The sequence below is a fragment of the Phalacrocorax aristotelis genome, chromosome 7 (assembly GCF_949628215.1).
Source record: "Phalacrocorax aristotelis chromosome 7, bGulAri2.1, whole genome shotgun sequence".
Lineage (NCBI taxonomy): Eukaryota > Metazoa > Chordata > Aves > Suliformes > Phalacrocoracidae > Phalacrocorax > Phalacrocorax aristotelis.
Window position 1 is genome coordinate 32,018,486 of NC_134282.1, and position 26,932 is coordinate 32,045,417.

Sequence of the window (26,932 nt, forward strand, 5' to 3'; positions counted from 1 at the left end):
TGAAAATCTAGGCCAACTCATACCAACCATTAGAAACATGTTAAATTGTATGCCTTTACTTTTTGGTGACTTTCAGCCCTGTTTTATCATAGCTGGTAAAACACGTTTCTATAATGATGCTATCTTGTGCCAACAGGTAGCCAAACAACTTTGAAAAGATCTGCACCTAGGCATTAGGTTCTGCTGCAAAACAACTTCACTATCTGGATCCATCTACTCTACAGGCCAAGAGCTGGTAGGACTTTATGGCAGAAGGAAGGTTAAATGGCTTCTGGCATCATGCAGGAAAACATTGTAGTGCATTCTTAAACAGCCTGTCTCTTCCCAGTCTACCTCATGTTCATCAGGGTTGTTTAGAAACCCTTTCTGGTGGTTTAAGCTTATATTGACTTTTCTTATGCTCTCTACTGGCCATGTAACTGCTAGCCGAATGAGGAAGGAAAAAAAATCTGTTTGCAACTTTATAAAAATTGTATCATTCTTCTTTCCTGTGCTGTAATCAGTCCCCATCATGCAGATTTTGCCTTTCTTTCAGGGTTTTTAGCCCCTCTTCCATGTAGTCCTTCATAGTAGTATCTCCTTGGTCTTACAGAGTCATGCTGCCCCTCATGTCTCACACAATGCTGTATGTTGTTTTTTCCAAGCATAAACTGGGCAGGGTTTGTGCTCTTGCTTGGAGACTTCTTTCTGTTACCCTTTTGTGAGGCCTGTAGTTGTTGCCCATGGATTATCCAACCTGGATGAAAATGACGACCTTGGTCTCCAGGGAAAACAAATCCTCCTCTCTAGCTTTGGTAGAATCAAATCTGTTTTCCAAAGTGCTGCTTTTATTCACATCATTCCTCTGTTCTGCTCATCTTTCTTACTGACCCAACCCTAGAAGCACTCCATCATCATCCTCACAGTTGATTTCTGTTTAGCAATAATATTCCTTATTTTCAATGACTGTCCTCTTTTTACATTGTTTGTTTTGAAGCAAGTCTCTCCTCCCAGGACAGGTTGGGGTGGGGTCCAAACAAAGTTCTTTTCTGATATCTGATAGAGCATCGTCATTGTTTCTGCAAGCTGGTTCAACAAAGCAAATACAACTGTGCTTGCGTCTATGCAAACAGCTCTGACAGCGCTAACTCACCCCCTCAAAATGAACGCTGCAGCTGAAAGTATGCTGAGATGTTGGTGGTGAAAAACCAGTTCATCCTGTTTGTCTGTAACGGATGCTTCCTGCTTATCCATATTCAATTTAAAGTATTATGTCTTAAATTAGTTTGAGGTACAAGTAAATCTTGGTAATGTTAAATGTCTAATTTCTTGTATGTGAACATCTCCAGCTTTTCTATCTCTGGCTAGGCGTTTCACACATTGCTTAGTACCATGTTGGGAGCTTGATGCTGCAGCTTCTGGGCCGGTATGGTCAAACTGGTAATATGGATGTGATACAGTTGTTGTCAGGTCTTCTGAGAATTTTCAGTCCACCTGGATTTGCTGCAAATGTTTTCTGCAGAGATCCACTTTCGTGCAGAGCAACAATGGGAACTAATCTGCTTTTTCACTCTAGCAAAGAGGGCTGCTGAGTCACAGGCTAGATGAAATATCCTGTGGGTTGTAACCTGTGCAACCTGAACTAGGTTCAAAACATCAATATAAACTGTTCAAGATGGGTGGTTTTGTGGGATTATGTTGCATGAAGAATCCATTCACGTGTATGGATGTTTGTTTATGCTATTATTCGTTCCTCAAGTTCTTCCTAATACACTATGAAAAGGACACAGCATCCTTCCTACAAAGAAGCCTGTTCAGAGTCCTGCAAACTCCCTGTCTGATACAGAAGCCTGCAATAATACATGAACAAAAGTAGTGGAAAATAATTGCAAAGTATTAAAGCTGTGCATTCTCTGTATTTAATATTTGCTTTTTTGCAGAAGTATTTAAAAAAGAAAGATCTAGGGAGGAAGCCCAAGCTGGGGAGAACTGTGCCCTCTTTTGTGCAAACACACAGACCTGCAAATGGAAATGGATAGCAAAGGTCAGAGTTGTGCTAAAGACTAGTTCAATATTCAGAAACTGGAATTTCCAACTGGTAGCTACCTGCATTTTCTGGATCTAGTATGAATGACTTCTGCCTTGTATACAGACGCCTTAGATAAAAATTTCCAGTAATAAAAGTATACCACAGATGAAGGCTAGGGAAAGCATACTCATATTTCAAAAGGGGTAATGCTTTTAGTTCTGTGCCGCTGTTTTGTGGATGGGTAATAATTCTTGGCTTGTATTTTTGGGTAACTGGCAATAAGTAGGTTAGCTTCATCATCTCATGAAATAAACAGAAGAAACCCATGCTAAATCCTCTACGAATGTAGAGGACTGAGCCAACTGCCTTGGTAACTTTTGAACCCTTGTGAATATAGTTGTGTTTCTGGGCGTATCTGATAGCATTCGATTGATGATGTCCTCCTGCATTGACTATTGTTTAGGTGATTTCATTTAGCACTTCTCTGCTGACTTTGGAGGCATTTGTAACTTACATGAAACATCTGCGTGGATGCCTGCAGCTGAAGTAGGACACAAACCTTATTTCTAAAATTATTCAGGCACTCTTCCATTCACATCTGGAAAATCATGAATGCAACGGTGTCTCCTAAAGGAGTACAATCCAGTGCGTATAGCCCTGGGATGTGGGGGATAGCTGCAGGCATGCTTATTCTAGTTCTTGCTGAAGAACTGCACCACAAGCATCTCCAGAGTGTCTACATCTGCTGCCTAATACCAGCTCCTGATGCAGCGTCCGTACAGACAAAGCATGCTGCAGTTTTTCCCTTCGTCCTGCTGATTGCTAGGGAAGTGAGGGGAAGCTCACCCACCACCACTGGTACCTCTGGGCTGTCCCATCAGTCGCAATGGTCTGTTGTTACAGAGGCTTCAAGTTTCATGTCAGAGCGGTAGAAATTTCTTCTGGCCACAGTGGGGCCAAGCTGAATTGTCTGGCTGCACTGACAATCCAGTGTGAGTTCATGTCCTGGGAAAGGTCTCCTGGTGAGATGTCAACCTTCCCTGTGCTCCCTGAACTGCGCTTGCAGAGCAGGACCTCCTGGGTCTGTACAGCTCCTGCCTGTCTTCTTTAGGCCAGTCCTTGGGCACAGAGGAACCACTTGGCCTGCATGGGTTGAGAAGCATCTATTTCTTGTCCTCTTTTGACAGAGTTAGCAGTCTGATGCTCGGGAGATGCACCAGTGCACTGCTGGAGTAGTCCAGAGTTTCCTGCCCTTGAGGTTATGGTGGTGACAAGTTTGGACACACAGGAGGAAGGTGTACTGCAGTTTCTCTGCGAGAACTGTTAGGCTTTTGTTTGCCAGTTGTGAATACAGGCTGCTGGAGAAGGTCTTGGCCCTTGAGTCCCTCACCCAATTCCATTAGAACATCTGTTTTTCCAAAACATCTTTTGGTTGTTTTTTTTTCCTGGCAACTAAATCACACTAGTAACGTGAACTGTATGTTGATGATACAGCTTTCAGGAAATTTCTAGCTTTTTAAAAATCTTTTTAAAGTTTTTAAAACTTGCTTTGGCTACTAATTTTGGTCATCTCCATTGACCAAACTGAAAACAGTTTCAATTAGCAAATATACCTGAGGTCAACTTTAAAAGATGTAAAATGAAGGAGAATTTGACTTCCTAAGTGCTTCAATATTTTCTTCTCTTGGCACCTGTCACTTGCCACTATTTTTTTTGTCTGGCTGTTGTGTAATACTTTATAAATGTATGAAGTGAGAAGAAAACAAACTTTGCACTTCACAGTTTCTTTAAAGATGGGACATGATCTCCTTGCGGTTTCCACCTGATGTGCTGGTGTAACTGAAGTTGCTTTTGTTAGTATATGTGGTGTGAGTCCTAGTAACTCTGGTAGCAAGCAGTAGGTGGGCAGCACCTATCTGTTTGCTGTCGGGACTTTTTATCAGAAAATTGTTAAGAAAATTAAGTTCCCGTATAGCTGTTAATTTCCAGAAGGTTCTGGACGTTGGTCCTGTTGTACATTTCTTGCTTGGTATTTTAAAATAATGATTTTTATTTCACATATCCTTTTTCTTTTCTACAGGTAAGAAGCCAAAACCAACCTGCCTTTACTGAGTTCTCAAGAACATAATTGACCGCTTGGTACATTATCAAGATGCATTAGGAAACTAGATATGGTGCCAAAAGAACTACATGCGTATCCATGAGTCTCTTGGAGCCTAACTCAGATACTTTTGGATATATATTTCTACTCCAAGGAGAAGAGCGCATACTCCAATTCCTTTCTGCCAGCTTGCTGGCAGAGATATTTCACTAAGATCATGGACCATCCTAATAGGGAAAAGGATGAAAGACAACGAACGACGAAAGGAATGCCAGGAAGGAGCGGGCATGGTTCTCGACCAAGCTCGTCGGCATCTTCTGGCGTTCTTATGGTGGGACCCAACTTCAGAGTGGGCAAGAAGATTGGGTGCGGGAACTTTGGAGAACTCAGACTAGGTAAGAAGTAACCATTTTAGTGGCCTGCTTTACCCACATTAGCATTTCACCACTGGAATATTAAATACATAAAACCTTATCCTGGCTTGAGAAATGAGTGTGCTTGGCTTTTTGCCGAAGTGTCGAGCTGCTGTACCTGAAGCTTCTGACTCAGAAAACGTAACTGTTAGCATTATTTTTGTTTGCATAAAGTCAAAGTGAATACACTGGAGAGGCCAAAGATGCAAATTTTGAACAACCCCAACAATGAAGGCTGCTCTGTGCTCATGTCTTGCATAAGGTAAAAAAATCTTAACTGCCTGGGTTGCTAAATCTTGCTCTCAATTTCTTATTCCTAAGCTAGGGCACCATATTAAAGTACTGGGTGAGACACTTTCCCAGAACTTGGCCACATTTCCTTCCATGTCCTTCACTAATCCTGGTGCCCTAGTTTCAGCCCCATTGCCCACTCCCTCATCTGTCCCATGTGTTTGACTCACTGGTGAAGAGTGGGGTGTACTGACTGGCCATCTGTCTGCTGCCTCTGAGCTGCTGAACCAGCCCAGCAGCCCGTAATTTTTCGTGGTCTGTTGGCCTTCTAACCACATGTCTTGCAGCTGGTCGCCCAAACAGATGGCTATGCTAATGCATCATCTGTTTAGGATGGTTTAAGAGCCAAATGCACTGTGCTGCAGTGCACTGGGCTCTTAAGCCATCCTGAACAAATGATGGTTGTTTTTTAGATGAGGTGGGAGAAGCAGCCCGTGTGTTTAATTACATGCCCCTGAGTTCCCAGTGTATGGTTTTGGGGTAGCTGCTGTAGATCAGAAGCAGCACCTTGTGATGGTCTTGATGCTGACTAACTTAAAATAGTTGCACTTTTCTGCTGAATGAATTGGATTGCTGTGGTAGTGAACTTGAGAGTGCTCAGGACAGATTGGCTGACATAAATAGCATTCACCCAAAATTTGGTATGTATTTAGAATGGCAATCAAAATCATTTGTGCATCAGGCACAAGGGATGATAAATCAGGAAATTGCTTCAGGTAACCAAAGGGTTATAACACATAACTACTGATAGTATCTTTGTAGATTCCTGCTCGGAGTCTATGTGATCTTAGACTAATCTATGTAATCTTTCATTCTATGGTTTGGTTATTGCATCTGTATGATGTGCCACCTCTCCATTGTGTGAAGATTAACCAGCTTGCTTATGATCTGTCTCAGTGAATGGAAAGTTGAGTTTCAGCATTACGTCAGAGAAGTTTTATTGATTTGCAGGAACAGAGATAATGCTCCAAAGGTGGAGAGAAATCAAGGGCAGGTACAAAAACTCCCACCTCCACAAACATGACCATAATTGGCAGCTGAAGATGAGTTTGGATCCTTACAGTAACATAAGTTGAATAGCCGTATTGCGTTTTCAAAGCTCCCCCTGCAATAGCAAAAGTCACAATAGCAGGATCCCCATGAAGATGTTGAATCACTTTGTAATCCACGCTCTGCTTTGGGGTTCAGCAGCTGTAATGGATACCTCCAGGTAGATGGCTCCGGGTGTTTATTCAGCTGGTGCCCAAATGTTGATCCTGTTTCCATGGATGCTCTTTTTCACGTTTTTCAATTTTAACAGTATAGGATTTCTGACTAAGGTATTGTTTCAAAGCATGGATGCAACACAAGAGACTTCACTTCTGAAAAAGTTGGTTTACAGAGAAATTAAGTTTTAACTCTGGAAAAAGCAAAGCCTGTTAACTAAGTGGCCTTTTGTTTTTTTTCTCTCAATACACTGGCAAATGTCTTGCTAATACTGGTTACGTAGCATGCTGTATTTGGGCAACAGGCCATATGGACTGATAACAGCAATTAGGTGTAAGGTCCTTACAGAAGCTATATTATCGCTCTTTTAAAAAAAACTCTGTTGCTTTTTGCTATTCACTATAGCTTTAAGAACCCCTGTTTCCTCAAGTATCAGATATTTCTATTGCACAGATGTGATGCTAATTATCACTGAACTGTGCTGGGGGGCAGGAGAAGCAGTGAGTCTGAAATAGGAGCAAACAAGTCTCTGATAACAGTGTTGGCCTGCAGAGATAAATGGTATGCCCTCTACTTTTTGCGCTTTTTTTTAACATGGGTTTGGAGAAGTTAAGCGCCAATGAATGCTTTTAGTCAGACAGGAATGAAGTCACACACTGATAAATAAGGGGAAAATATATTTTTCCAATTCCCCGAAGAATTTCTTTTTCCAGGTGTTGTGTTTTCATTCTAAGCCGCTCTTGCATTACCCTCCAGTGCTGGACAGAGGACGGATTGTTCAGGGAGGAGATGGCATGTATGTACAGAAGCTATTTTCTGCGAATATCAAGCTCGCTGCTTAAGGTTGATCCTTCTTGCTGCAAATACATATAGCCCCAGGGATATTATTTTTTTGAAGCATGTAGGAGCAGCACAGTTGGATTCCAGCACGCAGACAAGCTGAAATAGGAAGATGAATGCAAAACTCAGTGTCTGGCCCAGAGTAATAAGATAAGACAGGATTGACTGGATGCTCTTTCTTTGGACAGGCTGCAGATTAAGTGGTATGTAAGAGCTTTGGTTTCTGAAGTGGCTCATCCTACTAGCAGGAGTACTGTGCCAGCAAAGAGAGGGTATATTGTTTGCTGTCCCTGTGCTGGACTCTGCACGCTTACAGGGATTCATTGCTTTTTGTGCAATGCCAAGCCCTGTCATGCAGCTCCCAGTTGTCTGCCAAGCTAATTCTCGTGCTGCCTAGGGAGCTGGAGCATGCCTGAAGTTTTATAGCATGTCCTGTATCTCTACCATAAGCTGATAGGAGAACCGGCGTTATGTAAAACAGCCTGAGAACAGGCTTATTGGGCTGTAAAATCCTATGATGTAAATAGGTGCTCACTGCTCAGGAAAAATGAGATTTAACTGCTTAGAACTGGTACCATGATAAGCCATGGCTTTAAACTTCACCATAGAAAAGATATTGCCAGCTGAGCCTGCAAAACGCATCCCTGTATTGACTTGTGGACTTACCCAGTGGGTATTTCTTGTATATACCTGAAATCCTGAACCATGAACCATGCTAGGGGTAAAATAAGCCTCTTCTAATGTCTCATTTTTCCCAGTGTTTGGCACCCTTATTTAGTAAAGCAATTAAATAGGTACTAATGCAAAATTATTCCAGTTGCGGTAGGTTGGAGGGTTTTCTAAAATAAGCGTTAAGTTCTTGGTAGACCAGGGGCTTCTTTTAATGCAGAGCTGTAGACTGGAGCCCAAATCTTTTTGCTCTAATGCAAACGTTATCTGGCATTTTCAAAACAGAGCTTTCGATTATCATTTATAAATTATGATTAATGCAGCTTTCCTCTCTCTTTGGAGGGGAAAGAAATGTTAGGTGAGCTAGATCTCGTGTGTTGCTTGTATCCTGCTTTGATAGGCAGATGCACCAAAGTGGTTTTTGGAGAAGCCTGTGTTTTCATGTGCAAAGAAATTGTGTAGTATCCAGAAGTTAGATGTCAGCATGATTCACGCAGAGGTCTCATGAAGATTCAGCGCAAGCCCCAAACTAGAAGAAAAGCTGCTTATTTGTACATTGCCAAGTCAAAGCAGGTCCATCAGATCTGAGAAGGTGTCCCCTTCAAAAGCAGGATCTGCTGGCTCCTGCAGTTCTGTTTGAGGCCAGGAGCTTTGCTTTAAAACAAATAAAACAATTTTTAAAAATTTAAAATATGGTAATAGCATCTGATATTGGGGTTGGTTTTGTCTCTTTCTCAAATAACAAAATCATCATGTGAATATAGGGCTAGAATAATGCTAGGCGTGGAGGGCACGGGTAAGAATAGATCTGGTGTAGGATCCACTCTAGGAACTGTTATTTGGAGGCACGGGCTCTAGAAGGGACAGCAAATCTGGCACTACAAAATCGATGTGAGCTCATGTTTCAGCTACCCATGGGATCTGGTCTCTCTGCAGATGCTATGCTGGTTGGGATGATCCCTGCGTGGTCTTTAGGATGACCAGTTGGGTATTTGCTCCATTACCCAGCCCTGACCTGTCATCAGAATGTATTGTCCATATAACAACAAGCTAGACAGAAAGGTCAAAGCACTTTTGATTCATGTTGTTCATGAGAGTTTTGTACTTGTGGCTTTTAACTTTGACCTGTGGGAATGGTGCGCACGAGAGATTGTTCACTTTGGGCTTTTCAATCGGTCTACAATCTGTCCGTATATTCGCCATATCTTACTGCCAGGGCTTGAGAAATCCACTCTGTTAGGTTTCCCACGTGAATGCCAGTGACTTAATGCATCACTTCTCATTTAGAATATGTAGTTCATAATTGTCAGTGGAACTACCCAAAACTGAGGCATGAACTTAATCGCTGCTCCATCAAAAGCTTTGCCTGAACTTGAAAGGCTTTTGTTAACACAGTTATATCATCTGAGCTCTGTTACAGATCATTTGTCTTACTAAAATAGGATGCAGCTTCTATTCATGGCTTATTCTACTGTGCAGATTCACTTTCTCCTGTGAGAAGTACTGCCTTTAGTCTTCTGTTTTAATCCCAGTGCTGCTTCAGAGGAGGAGGAAGAAGCCATTACACCTTGGATGGTGTGATAGCAAAACCAAGGGGCAGATCTCAGTCTGGAGCAAGCCAATAGAGAGATTTTGGGGATTTGCTGGCAAAGCAAGCATCTCATTCTGCATCTTTGGGAAGGGCTGGGGAGTGCAGAAGCTGGACCCATTTGCACCTCCTTATGTTCAGAGACTCCCCATAGTGTGTGCTTTGAAGGCGACGAACTGGAGGATTAATTAATTCATTTACCTTTGGCTGCTGGCCTGACATCTCAGGCCAGTGTTTTGCTAATCCCAGTGTTTTAGCTGAGGAATTTCATTACCAAACTATCTTCTGTCTAGTCCTCAGCCTTGTGAACCAGACTATAGTAGGCTGGATTATGGCTCCACATACATGGAGGCTGTTGGCAATTTTCTTCTCTGCCTTGAAATGAGTGTGGAAGAGCACTGTTTCCCCAATGTTGTTATCTTATATCAATGGGAGAGCACAAGTGTTGCTAGAAGGTCTGTGGTCATCACTCCCTTACATCCCTGCATGTTGAGCCTCAATACTACCTTGAAATGGTGCATCTCCAAGGCCGTGATGGAGGTTGTGGGACCTGTAGCAATGGCATTCCCATGCCTCCCTCCTTGGTTTTTTTGCTGCTTAAAGCATCTCTCTCATGTATTTGGGCCAGAGCTTCTCTTAGTCTGGCTCAGTGTCCTCAAATTGCGTGTCTTGATAGGAGTTCAGTCCCTATCAAGAGGAGGAGGAAGTGTCAGTGGGTGACCTACATCTGGAGCTGCTGATATGACTCGTTTGCTGGTAGCTAATAAGGAACAGATAATTTAAGTGTATTTACGCTGCCTTCTTTTAATGTCCCTGCATGTTCTTCCCCACCAGCCATCAGATGGCATCAGGCTGGAGCCCTTATCTGTCTCAAAGGGTGAAGCAGTTTATCCTGCCACCTGCTTTTCAGCTGATCTGGCCTTCCATCTCTTTCAGTGCTTTGATGCAACTTTCCAATGTCTGAGTGTTCCTGATGCAACTGCAAAACTTACTTTCTACACCTTGTTTCCAGCCTAGACAGAATAGCTTCTATTGAAAGATCTAAAGAAATAGATTCAAATAACCCAGTGTTGCAACAGTTAATGCTGGGGCTCATCTTACACATTTGTTTGCATAAAACACTTCCTCTAAGGATATTTAACCTTGTATTTAAATGCCTGCCCTGTGTTAAACAGTGGGGATGGTATCAAAAGAAGTTGAATTCAGAAAATATGAAGCTGTTATAAAGCAAAATAAATAAATGGGGAATTTTCCCTGATAAATATTTCAGGATTTAAAGATGACTGTCTTCTCTCATGCTCATAACACCTTTAATTTTTATTGAGTCTTCAAATGCTGTTGCTGCATGCAAGGGGTGACATGGCGTGGTTTTTTGATAGTGTCACATAGATATGTTAGAGCTGCCCCAACTCTTACCTGCTCTGAAGTGTGTCACTCCCTGTCTTGGACTTTCCCAATAGCTGGTCTGTTCTGAGGAACTGGAAAGTGAGTGTGTAATAGAGCTGGGCAAAGCTGGTGCTACAAACAAGCACTGGTAACTGCCAGTATAGATTGCTATTGAATTTTGGAGCCACACAGTCACTCAATGAAAGCATGACTTGCGCTGCAGCAGTGCTAGCAATGATGAGCAAAGAAGGTCAACTCTTCCCTGTATAAAACCATGGGGAACTTTGTGCAGTGGAGGCTGCCCTTCTCAAAGGGCACAGTGGAACTAGAGGAGGTCAGAAAGGTAGCAGAGATGTCAGGATGATGGGACAGATCAGGTACAAGGACCGCCTAAGCATCCTTCCCTGGTGGTATATCTCCCAGGAGAGTTTGCTGTCAGTCATGAGCAACATGGAGAAGGTGAAAGGGGAATGATTGTTCAAATCACATAGCAGAGGAACTGGAGGACGTTGAATAATATGATAACTGGCAGCTTCAGAACACACACAGAGATGTTCCTTGACACATGTAGCTGTGTATCTCTGCCACAGATCACTAAGGAGGCCAAGGGCTTGATTCAAACACCAGACAGGTTCCATTCCAGCTGTAGCACACTCTGGCTCAGAGTTATGGAGCCGCAATATACTGGCAGCTGGCTTCATGTCTGCCTGATTATACTCGTACTGTGCTCTTGCCCTTCGTGCTTGCCAGAGCTAGTGTCAGACTAAGCACTGCTCTGTGCTTTGGGGTTCTGAGAATGGGTTTTGTTCTTTTAGCGTATTTCTTAACGTCACTGGTATCGTATTGCAGCTGAGAGTTATTGGCCTTGTTAGATTACGAGGGTTGTCTTTGTGCCACTGGCATACAGAAGGCATTTTACACATGGTGCCTGCCTGTTTGAGAAAGAAATAAAAGCTGTGTGTTGGTACAAAGGTTATTTTCCTATGCCTCCTTGCAGTAGTTGTTTTGATGCATGATTAAGCTAGTGAAACTGCCATAGGATCATAGAATAAAATTGTTAAGTGTATAGCAAATTCAAGACATTTCTGAAAGAAATTATGTTCTCATTCTTCACTTTTTTGTTCCCCAGACTTTTTTTTGGCATGATGCAGATAATAAAACCTAATGTGTCTGGGATAGCTCATTGAACACTTGCATTGAACATAAGAGCTGCCATAAAACATGTTTACCTTATGCTGAATGGAAGATAGTGTTTGCCTGCCCTGGTGAACTGCTGCAACTTATTTTGAGGCTTACACATTGTTAAAGGCATGAACTTGAGCAGGGAATTGAGAAAAGACAGCTCTTTGCTATCAGTAACACTCTTCTGCATTTTGTTTCTAGCTGCGCATGTTGGATAAGGAACTAAAAGATTTTTTTTTCTTTTTCCTTGGCAGGTAAAAATCTCTACACCAATGAATATGTAGCGATCAAACTGGTAAGTAGAAGCTTTAGGTGTTCTTAAATGACTTGTACTTAATGTTAAAAATTCAGACAAAAACAACTGTCTCATTTTGGGCTTAATGCTGCGCTCGCCCTCAGCTAGAATAACTTGTATAAGATAAATTCTTGAGAACACTAAAAATGAGGGAAGAACCCATCCCTCCCCCTGCTGAATGCTTTTGGTACCTAAATGGTCTGTAGCTGTCTTATACCAGTGAGAGCGTTGTCCCCCTTTCTAAGCTGACTGCCAGGTCCCAGTGAATGGGAGTAGTTGCTGGTTTGCCACCTCTTCCCATTCCCCAGGTTGAGCCTTTCTGTTCAGGACTCCATCGATTCTCCAGACCCTTACCTCTCTCTAGATGGGCTGTTGTCAGAGTGTTTGGTTAGGAGCGGGGCACTGTGCAGCCTGCTGCTCCACGTTTTTGGAGTCAAGAGTCAGGAAAGAGGGTTTTTCAATGGTTAAAATTCCCTTGGGGGAGAATAGCACAACTCAGTCTGATATGATGCTGAGAGACCGTAGATGCAGCAGGGAAAACAAGATCAAATTCAGCAAAGGTGTGTCTTTCCTCTAGCTGATTTGGGTGGCCAAGGGTATAAAACCACAGCATCTTCAGCATAATTTTCTCCTTTTTTGTCATAAGATGGTAAAAATGGATCAAATTGGCTTACCAAAGCATTGCAGGAGTTGTGTTAAAAAAAAAGATCCTCAACAGTATTGAGCTTCAGAACTTGTGCAAGCAGTTTCATCCACAGCTCTCTTGTCATCCACTATTACAAGCCTCAGCACCAGTTATGTGGTTATTTTCTGCCCTGCAGTTGATGTAGCCCTCCCCAGGTGCACACAATGACAGCTTCCATGTTTCTCATACCTGGACCAGCAAGAGTCCAGGTAGAAAGTCGTCTTCTGAAGACTGCTTCAGGGCATGAAGGCACTGTGGTCAATGGTGGTTTGAAGTAGGAGGCATGGGGATGGCAAAACACTCTAACTTGTAGCACTGCCAGATTTATAAAAGCTTAGCCCAGTAGTTAGTGTTTATGCCTTAACTTTTCTTATCTGTAAACTACGACTTTCATTAGTCTCTTGGGGTTTTAAAATTTGGTGTCTTCAGATTATGTGCTCTTTTCTTATCCTTATACTTTTTAATCACAGATCCAAACCTGAACCTGAAGTTAAAGTTCTAATGCTAATTTGATATTAGTAGCCTGTTTGCCCAACCGATGTTGTCTGGCAAAATGACAGGAGTAATTCAGATTACAGAAGATCATGATGGACTTTGCACATTAGTTCTGATCACGTCCAAGTGCCACAGATTTTATCTCTAGCATTCCCCTTATATGACGTGTAGTAGGTGAAAAATAATTAGGGATTTGCAGGAGGGACTTGTTTTCAAGCCTATTGGCAAATGTCAGAAGATACTCCCTAAAATAAAGACCTGCAGTGGAGCTTAGGACATCCTTGATATGGATCCACATCAGGAAGGAGGACGTGCTTGTTGAGTAGCTCACTTTTTAGGCAGGTCTGACAATAGAAAATGAGCTCTGGACACAGACAAGGTGTTTTATTGAATCAATGACACATCTAATTTGCTTTCAAAGATAATCCCACAAAGTTATAGCATTGGAAGGTGTAAGGAAGTGATAATACAGGAAAAACAAAGCTGTATTAGTCCAAAGGATGCTCGTTTCTCTCGAAACAGTGCCTGCAGTGACACCACCCAGTAACCTGAAACCTTTCAATAACAGTATGGCAGAGCCAAATGGCATCACCTTTATTGTTATCTTAATCTTATTTTTTCCAGTGGCATTCTACCCACCCCCCACCCCCCCCAAAAAAAAAAAAAAAGAGAAGCTGAGTGTTAAAGCAGTTACTCTGCAACACACTCCAGTTCTATTTGCTTCAAAATCTTTGTTTCTTCACATTTGAAGGACTGGAATTGCCATCCAGTGGCCATCCAGGCATTCACATACCTGCTCCATTTTTGAGATGATTAGTGAGGGAACGGTAGAAGAGATGGGTGCTTTCTGGTCTCCTAATCTTAGACCATATTCCCCAGGAGTAAGAATTACTCAGCCTCCTCAGTAGCAAATATGCTGCTCTTATGTGTGTACTTAACTGTCACTTTCTTTATCCTTTGAATAATTTGCTGACTAGTGGTAGAGTAGCTGCTTTCCGTGTACTTGGGGGCAATATTTTCTTTTATCTGCATTGTTGAACCAAGTCAAAACTCTGCTCCAAGTCCCACTAGCTGTGTGAGATAGTCTTGTGCAACTGCAACCCTGCTGTCTCAGCTATTTGTGCCTCCTGTCATGATGTTAAAGCTGGAAAATTAGAGAATTGTGTGACGGATGCCAAAGGACTGATCAGAAAGTGATGTGAAATTCAGCGCTAATGTCTCATGGTTTCTCTTTAGGGGTGGGGATTGTGCTGCATCATGGAAAATTGCTGGCGATGGAGCATAGTGACTGTGTTCTGACTTGTGTGGTGTCACCATATAGCTCCTCGTCCTGCTCTTCAGCTGAACGTTATTTGGTTACAAGTTCACGGAGGACTTTGTATTCTGAAATGCCTTGGCTGTATTTACTGGTTTAATCTTCTGAAGGTTTTTAATGCTGAATTGCACATAGTAGGAATTTTTTCCTGGCATGAAACGAGCGCATTAAAATACAGATGTAGTTTGAGCGCAGGTACAAAGCTGTACCCTTTCATAGTGATCATGATGCCCTTGGTTCAAGTTCTGGGTTTTGTACATTAGGCAGCAGCAATTCAGTTATTTTTGCTACAAACACAACATCTGCCAGCTTCCTTAAGCCCTTGGCCTACAGGACAACCATCTGTTCTGGTATGAACTTCTTAGAAGCTGCCACGACTCTGGCAAGTGTCCAGAGCTCAGGCTCCAGCAGCTCTGATGCAGAAGTGGTTTGGGCTTATTTATCTGGACAAATAAAATATTCCCTGAACAGGCTGACTTCCTGTTGCCCTAAATCCCTTTGCCACGCAGGTGTCTATAAACTCTCCCTCAAGCCACCATCAACGATTACCTTAATTTAAATGCAACTTATATAACAAACTTGTTTTCGCCTTGCTTTGTATTTGCCTTCAGGACAGGCGCAGTTTTGCCTTGAGAATATTTTTCACCATTGTTTTCTAAGTAGTTGGTTATATTTGACTTCTGAAGCTTTTAAATATCAGGAAGTTGAGAAGCAACCAGAAGCGTTTTTTTCCCCTTGCTGGCAAACAGGGGGGATGACTTGAGCTGGTGATGAACAGCTTGGCTGGAGGTCAAACTTCCTGAATTCCTGCAAAAATCATTCTTCTCACTTAAAGGGAAGTCTTTAATGTGGAGTTCATGCTAAGTGCGGAGGTTAGTCTTGCAGTACAGACCACAAGTGAAAAAAGAGAAGTGAATCAGCTGAAGCCTTTGTGTCCTCCCATGCAGACAGAAGAGTTGTCCCACCATACTGAAGATGTTGGCTCATTCTTGTCTATGTTCAGCCTGTTTTGGATGCTCTTGCTTGAACTTATAGGAGCTGATGTGAAACATACAGGACTCTTTTTCGTGTTGGTCTTAGGGGACTCCTTTAGAGGCAAACTTCTGGACAATGGGTTCTTCTCTTATCTGAAATGTGAGAAAATAAGCAACAATCCAAAGGAAAATTGAGGCCAGTATTAACTTTCATTTCAAAGAAGTCTGGGCAGTAGGTGAATCCACATTACTGCCTATCCCAAATGCATGGTTTTATTGAAAATGTAATTACTCAAGTCTCTTAATCCTCTACATGTTAACTTTGTATATTTAGAAGCTTTATAATCTTGCATGTTAATGCCTTTATGGATTGGAGCCATTAAGTTTTGTGCATAAAATGCAGATGAGTAATAGTTGAGAAATGTAATGTTTTGGGTGCATTGCAAACTGATCTTTTTTTTTATTCTGTGTACAAAAATAAAATATTCTTGAGTGCTTTGAGGTGTTTGACTGACACGTGCTAGTGAAGGGGGAAAACTTTTGTGTTTTTACCAGATATCTGGCTATACTGTAGCACTTACTGCAAGCAAGATTGTAGATTTATACTACTGTGTTCTGCCTTAAAACACAGATATATGACTCAACATTTTTCAAAAATAGGCTAGTGACCAACAACAATATTGTGGGCAACCACAGTCCACAAACTGAACTTGAGACTTGGTCTTTTGCAGCTTTGACTTTCCTCCTGCCAATGTCCAGGGACATTCTTCAGCGACCCAGGAGCTTTGAATGATTCTTGAATTTCACTGCCATGAATGAACTTTGTATTTAAACGAGGAAGTTATTTCTCCCCCAGAGTCTTATTGCTTTTTGTTCTCTACTTATTTAAATGACTTCTAATGGTGAAGTCTGTTGTTAGACTTTCAGTCTAGGGTGTTTTATCTTGAAACTTGAAGCATTATGTCAAACTGATTTTAACCAAATTTTTTTCTGTTTTAGGAACCAATAAAGTCACGTGCACCACAGCTTCATTTAGAATACAGGTTTTATAAACAACTTGGAAGTGCAGGTAAGTAAACATACCTTAAGCTTATAGAAAATTTGTCATTTCTTTGTTAGATCAAATGTCGCCATCATATTTGTTGTGTAACCCTGACTTGGACTTACTGATCTGGGCAAATTCTTTTAGCCTCATACAAGTTTTGGAAGAGATTTGGTCAGAATAACATCATAATGATACTGGGAAATTATCTGGACCTGGACACTCCGGTTAGTGAGGTTTGACTGATATGGGAAATACCCATGAAAGTCCATTTGTAAAACAGAGAAACCTTTGATGGAGGGAAAGTTACTTAAGTGTAGAATGACAGATTTCGAAAAGGTGATATAAAGTCTTAAAATCTAGGAAATTGTGTAAGAAGCATAGAGCTTTTCTAATTAAAATCTGAAATACTGTTTACATTGATATTTACTAAATCATAAATGTGTCCAAAAGCCCATGAGCTCAGTAGCCTCTGTGTGACAGTAGCCTACAGCAAATATGAGAAGAATATCACAGGACAAGCCAGAGGTATTTTAAATTACTTTTAATTTCTTTTTTCTGCCACATTCTCTAATTTCCCTATTATAGGGCTCCAGCTTTGTCTAATAGTGTTTGGATTTTTCTTCCTCGAATTTATGGTTGCTTTTTAAACCTATGTAGACTTTTAGCATATGCTGTTTCCCATGCCAGGGATTTCCACAGCCTTGACTCCCCACCACACAAGGAAGTCTCTCTGAAGCAAAGACCTTCTCTGTACTTTCTGTGCCTTGATCATATGTTGAGCTTGGGTTTTTCCTACATTACTGTAATTTTTTTACACTTCCCTCTGATTTTATTTTTCTGATTTTCCCTGGATGGGCCTAGCTTCCACTTGCAGAGGACGTGCTCTCACGTAACCAAAATACTAAGTCGAACAGAATGAAAGATATATCTGCTCTGAGTTCATAATATGCAGTGCCTGAGCAGTCATCTTGCATTTTTCCTTTCTGCTTGTTCAAATCAAGTTTTCTAGTCAGTTTCCTTAGTTTTGTGTAGCACATCCTCTGGAGATTGGGTTGCACTCCACATTTTGTAGCTTCTTTGATCCTTGTAGGGTACAACATCTGGGTTGTGGGAACCAAGTAAGTTGTTGCTATTGGAAACACTATTGTGGTGTTGTTTTTTTTTTAAATGAGACTTGTTTACTGAAATAAGGTGTTCTTTTCTATGTATTTTGTATTTTGGTGGTATCATTTGGTACGATGCACAAAGCTCCTGTTAGGTTAATGTTGTCACTTAATTCCATTTACCTGTGCTTTTGAGACTTAAGGCATTTCTGCTGAAGCCTGTGTAGTAAATAAATCAAATGTAGATTCATAGAGTAAGAGATACTTAATTCTGCTCTTCACTCCCTACTTGAGTTCTGTTATGCTTGCCATCTCTGTGATACCCTCGTGCATATGTCGCATGACACATAAATGAATCCCAATCTGCTTTTTCTATACCTGTCAGCTTTCTACCACTCTTTTAAAAGTGTTATTGATGAACTCTAAAACTGATTAAATACTGGGGCCTTGCATTTATTTTGGTCAGATTAATTATTTTTAATGGGTTTTTTCCTGTTCCTAATGAATCTAAATTTATCATCCTACAACACTTACCCAGACAGGGCATTTCTGCCCTATCTGATGCTGTGCATGCTAATAGAGGTATTTCTGAGTATGCCACCATCAGGCGTGGAGATCTTGCCTGTAAGATCTCTCTTCCCTTCATTCTGCGGGGGGCAGGGGGGGGGCTGACTGTCATCTCAAGCCTTTTGGCCAGTATTTGTCAAGAGACTGTTGAGAAGCCTCATGAACAGGAGCCCTCAACACAGGAAGGACATGGAGCTGTTGGAGCAGGTCCAGAGGAGGGCCACAAAAATGATCCAAGGGCTAGAGTGCCTCTCCTATGAGGACAGGCTGAGAGAGTTGGGGTTGTTCAGCCTGGAGAAGAGAAGGCTGTGGGGAGACCTTATTGTGGCTTTCCAGTACTTAAAGGGGGACTGTAGGAAGGATGGGGACAACCTCTTTAGCAAGGCCTCTTGTGACAGGGCAAGGGGTAATGGTTTTAAACTAAAGGACAGTAAATTTAGACTGGATGTAAGGAAGAAATTTTTTACAAAGAGGGTGGTGAAGCGCTGGAACGGTTTGCCCAGAGAGGCTGTAGAGGCCCCATCCCTGGAAACATTCAAGGTCAGGTTGGACAGGGCTCTGAGCAGCCTGATCTCGTTGAAGATGTCCCTGCTCACTGCAGGGGGGTTGGACTAGATGGCCTCTAGAGGTCCCTGCCAACCCAAACTATTCTATGATTCTATGAACCAATGACTTTTATTTCTACCTCTGTGTGGTCCCACAAGCATTGCAACCCTAGCTCCCATAATCCGTTGAATGCCATTATGAGCTTTTGCACTAAAGTTTTGCTAAAACAACTGGAAACAGACCAGGAGCTCAGGTGGAGGATGTGAGTGTGGTCTTACCATGAAACTTGGAAGCTGAACAAAATAAATCCTGGTGGAGTCAGAGTGCCAGGACCAGGGAGCCTTAAATTGATGCCTGCCCACCATGGTGAGAATTAAGGGAAGATAGTCTTTCTGTAGAAACAGATTGGTTCTAAATATGTGCCAACTTTGGGCAAGTAGCTGGGTCTGTTCTCAGTAATGTTTTTAATGCCAGGATCCCTGTAATGGTCCTTGCTTAAAAACTTCAACTGCTTGAACAGATAGCCTTGAACTTCCAGTAAGGAGGACTGGTTCCTTGAAATTATTGCAGACTCACCAAATGAAAACTAAAAGTCTCCAAACCCATTGTGTGTGCGACTCAGAACAACAGTAGTGTTACACATAACATACTGTTCAATAAAGTAGCCAATTAATCTTGACAAATAACATGGCTGACTGCGAACCTCCCACCGTTAGCCTAAAAAATAAGACCAGTAAAAGCATTGCTGTAACGCTGCGGTAGCAGTGTGGTCCTCTTGTTAGTGCAACTGCTGCGTTCAACTGCATGTACAACCAGATGGTCTCACTGAGCAGTCTCTTTGAGAAGTCAAAATTGTCATCACCTGCAGCATTTGGAGAAAAACTGGGTTTTTCCTAATAAGAATTTTAATGGTGATTTCCTTTTTCCTGGATGTTCATGATAAACATTTCAAAAGTATATTTCTCGTGGATGCCAATCATAGGAGAACTTAGGTGGGCCACGGATCAAGTAGGAATCTTTTTGTAGGATAGCTTTGTGTGTGTTGGAAAAGGTAGTTTGTCTCTGGTATGTGACTGGATGTGTCCACATGAAATTGGGACTAGGCTGGAGGGAAGTGTTTTGTGGCAGTCGGCCTTCCAAGAGAATAGTCTTGGATGCTAAAGACTGCAGAAAATTTGGTCATGACTTACTTGCAACACACCAGATCAAGAAGCACAACTGCCAAACTGAGGAGCTTAAAGGTTTTGTGCATCAAAACCCCTTAGAAGCCCAAGCCGTGGTGTTAAGGAGGCATGAAGTGCTTGATCACATTGGTAGGAGAAGTGCTACTTTTGGAGACAAATTTGCAACCAGCTCTGTTACACTGACTTTGGAGCCGGGTCCTGCAGTATATTGCACAGAATACTTTTGGGGGCCTTTGCCCCAAAATTTTAGAACAATTCTACAGTTCAGTGCCTGCAGGATGTATGTCAGTATTGGTTACCTGCTTCACTTGTTGCCATCATCAAAAACTAGTGAAATTAGTCTTTTTTTTAGCTATTCAGTCTAGTTTTGCATTTTCCTTGGTGTAGTTAAACAGAGTAGCAAATGGCCCAATAATTCAGGTCTCTGCCAGGAGTTAGTTCCTGGGAGTTTATCAGTTATTCTGTGTGAACAGAGGAAGCAGCACAGCTGTGTGATAGCTACCTCTTCCTTTTGCAGCTACTCTGTGGCTTCCTGTGCCATGTGCTTCATCAGCATCGATGTTTAAAGACTTTCTGACAAGGTGCCAAAGTTGCATCTGTTACCTCCCATCAGCACCAGCTTCTTCATCTGCCACGTGACTCAAATGAAGATCAGTAGTCAGCTTGGATTAGCTGAGAAGACTGGATTTCTTGTGTCTCATACATCTTAAGACATATTTCACACTGGATTAAGACATACTGGAGCTGTGAAAAGTTTGATAAAGGGATCTAAACTGTATGAATGTAGCTCTTTTGGGTGCTTCTCAGAATAGCTCAATACCTGTGGATATATCAAATGGATTCAGAAGTAGTTAATAGAAATAGTCCTGGGTCAGAAATAACCAACTAACACATGCCTCCGATGTGCTTTTATAGGTAATTGATGCTATCTCTGATGTTTCAGTGCCTTCCTGTAGTAAGAGAAACTAGTAGCTCCCCTATAATTTCCTACCTTGTCCCTCTAAATGGAGGGATGTTTGCTTACAGAAATGGGTTTTCATGACTTTTCCTTGAACTTCTCCCTCCCCCCAAGAAAAGGCGAGGGCCTGCTGCACAGTGACCATCTGCTGGTTTCTTTGGTCTCACTGGGGAATTAAATATTTAATAACCTAAGATAGTGTGTGACTGCTTTACCTTAATGTAAGCAGTGGAGCAAACAAAAGCAAACTGCGGGCACAGAGTCAAGGACCTGATGGTCAGTCTTTAGAGTGTCTCAGGAAACTACGAGAATTCCTTTAGGTTTTAGGTAGTCTGGGATATGATCCATTTGCTGACCAAGATAATTGGAGTAGTTGTAACAATCTCTGTGTAAACTAGCTGTGTTACTCTGTTATCAATTGTGTAAGAAGCCAGTGTCATACCAAACTGTTCCATGGTTGTTCTTTGTCATAAAATCCATGTGAGCATGTACAAACATCCTGACATAGAAGATTCCTCTGTCCTGGACTATACCCCAAGATCTCACCTTACTGGTGGTGACACAGTTAGTCCTGAATTTTCTTCTTGCTGGATAGTACCTACCTGTATATGAACATGAATATGAATAGCACAGCTATCCACAAGAAGTCCAAGTGTGATGGACATTCCCCAAGATTAGGCTCTTGCTCTATGACCCTCTTTGAGGACTGACTGTTCCAGGTGTTCCCTTCCTCCTCAGGACTGGTTCTTTGGCTGCTGGGCTTCCCCTTGCTCTGTACAGGTACTTAAATCTGCTTCTTCCAGACCTCGGGGACAAGAGGAGCTCCCCCTCTGATTTGACTGGATGCTTTTACATCTCCTACGGCTGCCAGAAGCAGTTGAAGTCTCCAGCATGTTTCCAGCGTTGGATGAGTCACTTGAGCATGACAGTTGTCCCCTGTACTCAAAGCTTGTGGAGTAAAGGCTTGGCTTCTTATCACTCTCAAAAAATCTTGAATAACCAGGCCCTACAGCTTGCAGGATGATGAGTAGAGGAGCTCCATCCCCACCACAGGCTGATGTTTGAACGTCTGGTTCCCCATAAGTATTGGGGTGGGGAAGCTGGTGTTGGCAGAGCAAACCTGAGTTACTTTGACCATGGTCAAACAGACCCAGCTCCTGAGATGGTTGCATTTCCTGGGCAGCGTACCAACAGGCAAAGCTTCTGCTTTGCTCAAACTGTCCCCTGCTCACCCAGCAGCATGCCAGGACACACCTACGTGGTTTGGGGTGAATAAAGCAGTTCATACAGCTTGCAGGATCTCTACCAGGCCCGTTGGCCCACCTTCAGCAGCTGGGTCCTGCTGGTGGCACGCTGAGATCTTGGCAATTGTGTTGGCTTTGTCTTGCGGGCTCTTTTTGCTTACTGACCTGGTTTGAGGATCTTCAGCAGCAATGGTCTTTTTATTTTAAGGCTGAGTCCAGATTCTCACCTTTCCTTAAAATTAAACTCTCCTACAGACTTCACAGGGGAAATCTCTTCCAAAGGTTTTATTGGAAACTCATCTCTTATTGGCAAGCAGTGCCCATGTTTCCCAGCCTCTGTTTCTCTCTCTTCAGCAGCCTTTGGCTTGAGCTCTCTTTCCCGTGTGTAAGGTGGACATACAAGAGTATGTGGCCATGCTTTTATCTCTGCCCATCCTATCATTTGGATTTTTGGCTGCGATCTGCTGCAGCTCCTACATGTCCTTTTGCATATGCTGGTATTTCCGACCAGCTAGTTTGAGTTCACATGGAGATACTGGCTTCTCCTGTTGACTAACTGCTCTGATCAGGGTCTGGGCTGGCAGTGGGGGTTGTGTGCAGTGCTACTCGAGCTTGTAGTGTGAAAGGTGGATCCTACTGATCTCAGCTCTAGTAGAAAACACCTTAAACGGGTTTTAGATTTATAAAGCCTTTTAAACTTAAGACACTGCTATGTTTCCTGCTGTAGGAACCTCTGTATTCTTACTCAGTGCCATAAGTACATCTCTTGCCTGTTAAGTGTTTAGCATGCCTTTGCCAAAGGGAAGTTGAAGGCGCTGTTTGTGAACACTTCTAGAAAGCTGTTCTCTTCCAGAGAAGAGAAGCATGACAAAGCCATCTGTATGCTGGTCTGCCCTGCAGCAGCAGAGCCCACAGAGCCACTCCATGTCACTTTATGTGCTGCAGGAGGATGTCTGGATGCTGCAGGCACCTGCCTCTGCAGCCATAAAGCTGATGCCTCTCCTCATCCAGTTGCTGTCATATCCAGTGGAGCTCATGTATCTGTGTCTGCAGAGCCTCCCATCGGAGATGGAAGCCCAATGCTGAGACTTTAAGTCGAGCTTTGTCCAAAACCTTTTATTTTTTCCATTTTTTTTCTTCTCTCGCTATGCTGGTTGGAGGGGAAGGAAAAAAAAACCTTATATCTATGAGCTTTGCTTTGCTAAGAAGTTGAGGCAAACACGTCTGCTGCATTGATATATACTTGCAAAGCTTTAACTTTTTTTTTTCCCCAAAGTATGTTTGTCCCCCAAACTCTAAGCCTTTTCTCAAGGACAGGGAGCTTACGGCTGCATGACTGTTACTGTATCACTCTGAGCCCAGTTCCGTGCTCTCAGTACGTGACCATGGCTGAAAAACATCTCCACACAATCAGGAAACTGCTCTTTAATCTTGTGCTTCCACACAAATAAATAATGCACTGTGGACCTGGGAAGTATTGACTTTCCAGCAGTGACCAGTAGATGTATAGGAATTTTTTTTTTTGGTACTAAATTTCAAAGCATCTCTGGTATCTCTCCCCTGTGGTTGTTAATGCCATATGCAATGCCTTCCCTGTAAGCTTTGCCTTTGGAAGTTAAAATGGAGTACTGCTTATTTCAGGTTTCTTTTGGCTGCTCTGAGCTGATGATCGAGTTCCTGCATAGTGACAGCTTCTGCCTGTGCACATAATGTAAAGAAGTCATGCATTTTTGATTCAGTAGTAGTTTATTTTTATATCAGCTGGCAGATGAGTCACACCTTCCCCCACTCCTTCGCAGTCTCACCTTGGCACATGTGATTCATAGCAGTCCGGTGGCAACATGCATTGAGTTTCATGCAATAGCTCACCCCCAGGACAGGTAGGTGACATTGGCAAGTGGATGTCAAACATAATGAGCCTCTACAGTGTTGTGGTGGGAAGCAGGAGTCTGATACGCTGGAGAATCCCAGGAAACAGAGAAGATATCTGCTCTTCCTATCCCACGCAATAGATGAGTCACAGCATATGAGCAGAATATACTGAGTCAGGGAGCGGTATGTCGTTGCATATAGAATATCGATGGATCCTGTGGTTTTAATTCTTGCTCCGTAAACAAGTTCCACCTCCAATGAAGTACAGAGTCTGTGTGTTTACTTTTGGACTTCTTTGTTTCACAACTCGCTGGAGCGAAGCAGTCTGTTTACTTGTAGGAAGTAGGACCAAGAAAAATTAAGGTGGTATAAATAACTAAGCCTTTTACATAGTCTAGTCAATATTTGCATATGTATTTTTCAATGTAGCTTGAGCTGTCTGCTACTCCATACTGCGTATTAGGCAATCCCAAAAAGCTAACTTATGTTGAGCACATTTTTCTCATTCTGTGTTGTTCTTTACTCATGACCTGCTGCAAGCTTTGTATGTACTGGTGTCCTTTATAAAGAAATTCTTTCCGGGCTGGTTGCACAATGCTGTCATTTGTGTAGCAATTAGGTAGGGGTCATTTTTGGTAAGACTTGTTATACAGGTGGATGGATGTAAACAAGTCACCGTGGTGGAGCATGCTGCCAATACCAGCTATTTCAGAGGGAACTCCCTGTGCGCAGCGCTTTTCCCCAAGGGAGCTGGAATGACTCAAGGCCATGTAAGTGAGGGTTAATGCAAGATGTCTACACCCCTGTTTAATTAAGGACCATGAACATATGCATTAGCTGTTGCTGTGGTGGCTTTAACCTTCAGAAATCCCACTCCTGTTTGCCACCTTGATGGAAACACTGCCATGGCCAGGAGTTGAGCCAACAGATCATCACCCCACAGCAAGGTGCTGGTTTGGGGTGTGAGGTGCTGGGTGGGGATTACCCCTCTGCACCCTGAACTGGATTTGTGCTGGCGTGGAGCAACATGCAGCCATCACCTGAAGCGCATTTGTGTCCTGCTTCATTGTATGGAAAGGTTTGTTCGTAGCTGTCACGCTAAAAAACTCTGGATTAGCACTGCAGCCTCCTTTGAAATATTTAGAAATACTTTAGAATATAAGTGTTGAGTTACTATAAGTATTTAATAAGTGACTTGTATCATCTTGCACAGATTAATAAAACTGACATCCATTTGCGCAGAAAGCAACTTGTGCCTTTGGGTCACATCTCGTGTTTAATCATTTCCCTGCTTCAGATCCCCGCGATAGACTATAGCACTCATTTTAAGCTGTAGGGTTAATTTTCTAACCATAAGGAAAAGCTCTTCTACCTTCATTCTCAAATCTTGCAAAGAAACGTGCCATTGGAGATAAGTTTGAGATGCCTCAGCAAGGAGGCTTGGTTTCGTTCCTCTGAAAGTGGCCTTTTTAAACAAAAAAGGTGCAACTCGTGGAGGTCCCTCACACTTAGCTGCAGCCTTAAAGAATTGTCATCAGCAGCTTCATTATAAAGTCAGCGTAGTCCGTCAAACTTTTGAACTTGGGGGATCTCTGACTTCAGAGCCTTTGAATTACAAAATAAAATGTAGTGGAATACTGTAACATGCCTAGTTAATGCCCGCCTGCCTGCTTTCAAAGCTGGCTTGCTATTGATCTCTGGAGAATAATATTTTACTATATAAAAATATTTGGGTTTTTTCACTGTGGCAGTTCCCTTGTTAGGAAGGGCTTCCTCAACGTGCACATTTCAGCATCTCTTTCCTTGGGCTAAATTTAGGCTTTGTCAATTGGAAGCTATCAGATGCTTTTAAAGCAAGGCCATTAATATTTGAATATGAGATTAGAGCAGTTTCCTTTTTATATTTCAAAAAGTCCTCGTGCATCTCTTACTTTTCCAGTATTCATTGCAATGAATCACAAATCAGAATCCACCAATGCTGGGCAGTATGTGGAGGGGAACAGCAGGATGCTGGGAAGCTGAAAAATGCCTTTCCTGCAGCTACTTCTCCTTGAAGCCTGACATGCCCCTCAACAGTGGTTGTAAATCTGTAGCAGTCGGACTCATCCAAGTCATCACATGCCTCATTGGGTTCTTCTGATAGACGGCAATGTCTGCTATGAGTGGGTTGTATGATGTGCCCCTGGCCCAACTGCTTTGAGGGTCCAGCTGGGCTTGAGGAGAGAGACGGGCCATTTAATTATGAAGGTGTCTGTGCTGCTTCTGGTGCTTTCTAGCAAACCCCAGGGCTGAAACATCTCGTGCTTGCTAGAAGCCCAGGTTGCACCTGGGGCTTGGAGTGCCTGAGCTATTTGAGTGAGGAAATGGAAGTACTGAATGTTTGACAATACCCGTTGGAATTCAGATTTGGGATGTATATGTTGAATGGAAAACACTATTTGACTATTAGGGCCACAATAATTAATAAGGATGCAGCTACTGGGTAGCCTTGCTGTTCCGCTTGGCCCCCTTTCCCAGGCCTTCTATCAACATTTTTCAAGCAGTCAGGATGCTGCACATAGAAACTAATTGAGGTCTAGAGCAATAAAAGTCAATTCATTTTCTGGATAGCTGATGTGTCTTGTGTTGAGTACTGCTGCAATTCAGATTAAGCTGATTCCCTCTTGGAAGGTGGGTGCCTGATTTTGTGGGATCCCTTTCACATGTTTGTGCTTCCTAAGCACCAGACGCATCCTCTGCTTGTTGAAGGTTTTAAGGTGCTCTACACCTTAGAGAGAGAGAAACATTTGAGCTGTGCCAGGGAGGTTTGATGCAAGTGAAGTTCTGGTACGTAGGGCTGCCCACCTCCCACACCAGCTATTAAATGGGTTTGGAGTTTGCATTTCTAAGCTGTGCTCTGCCTGCTATTCAAAAACCTCCTCCCATCTCTAAAAGATAAGCCATAGACTCTACCCCTGAATCTGTG

General features: G+C 42.5%; 1 protein-coding gene across 3 annotated transcripts in view; it reads left to right on the forward strand.

Moving 5' to 3' along the window:
- The first annotated feature begins 4,206 nt into the window (after positions 1 to 4,206).
- Positions 4,207 to 26,932, forward strand: part of CSNK1G1 (casein kinase 1 gamma 1) — a 63,564-nt gene continuing 40,838 nt past the window's right edge. For 2 of the 3 annotated variants that reach the window (XM_075099740.1, XM_075099741.1), the window contains exons 1-3: positions 4,207 to 4,504; positions 11,939 to 11,979; positions 16,448 to 16,517. In XM_075099740.1, the coding sequence (XP_074955841.1) occupies positions 4,327 to 4,504; positions 11,939 to 11,979; positions 16,448 to 16,517 (289 nt within the window). In that variant the 5' untranslated portion in view covers positions 4,207 to 4,326. Of the gene's footprint in view, positions 4,505 to 4,766; positions 4,785 to 11,938; positions 11,980 to 16,447; positions 16,518 to 26,932 lie in introns of those variants that run through there. The other variant, XM_075099742.1, reaches the window with a different exon arrangement.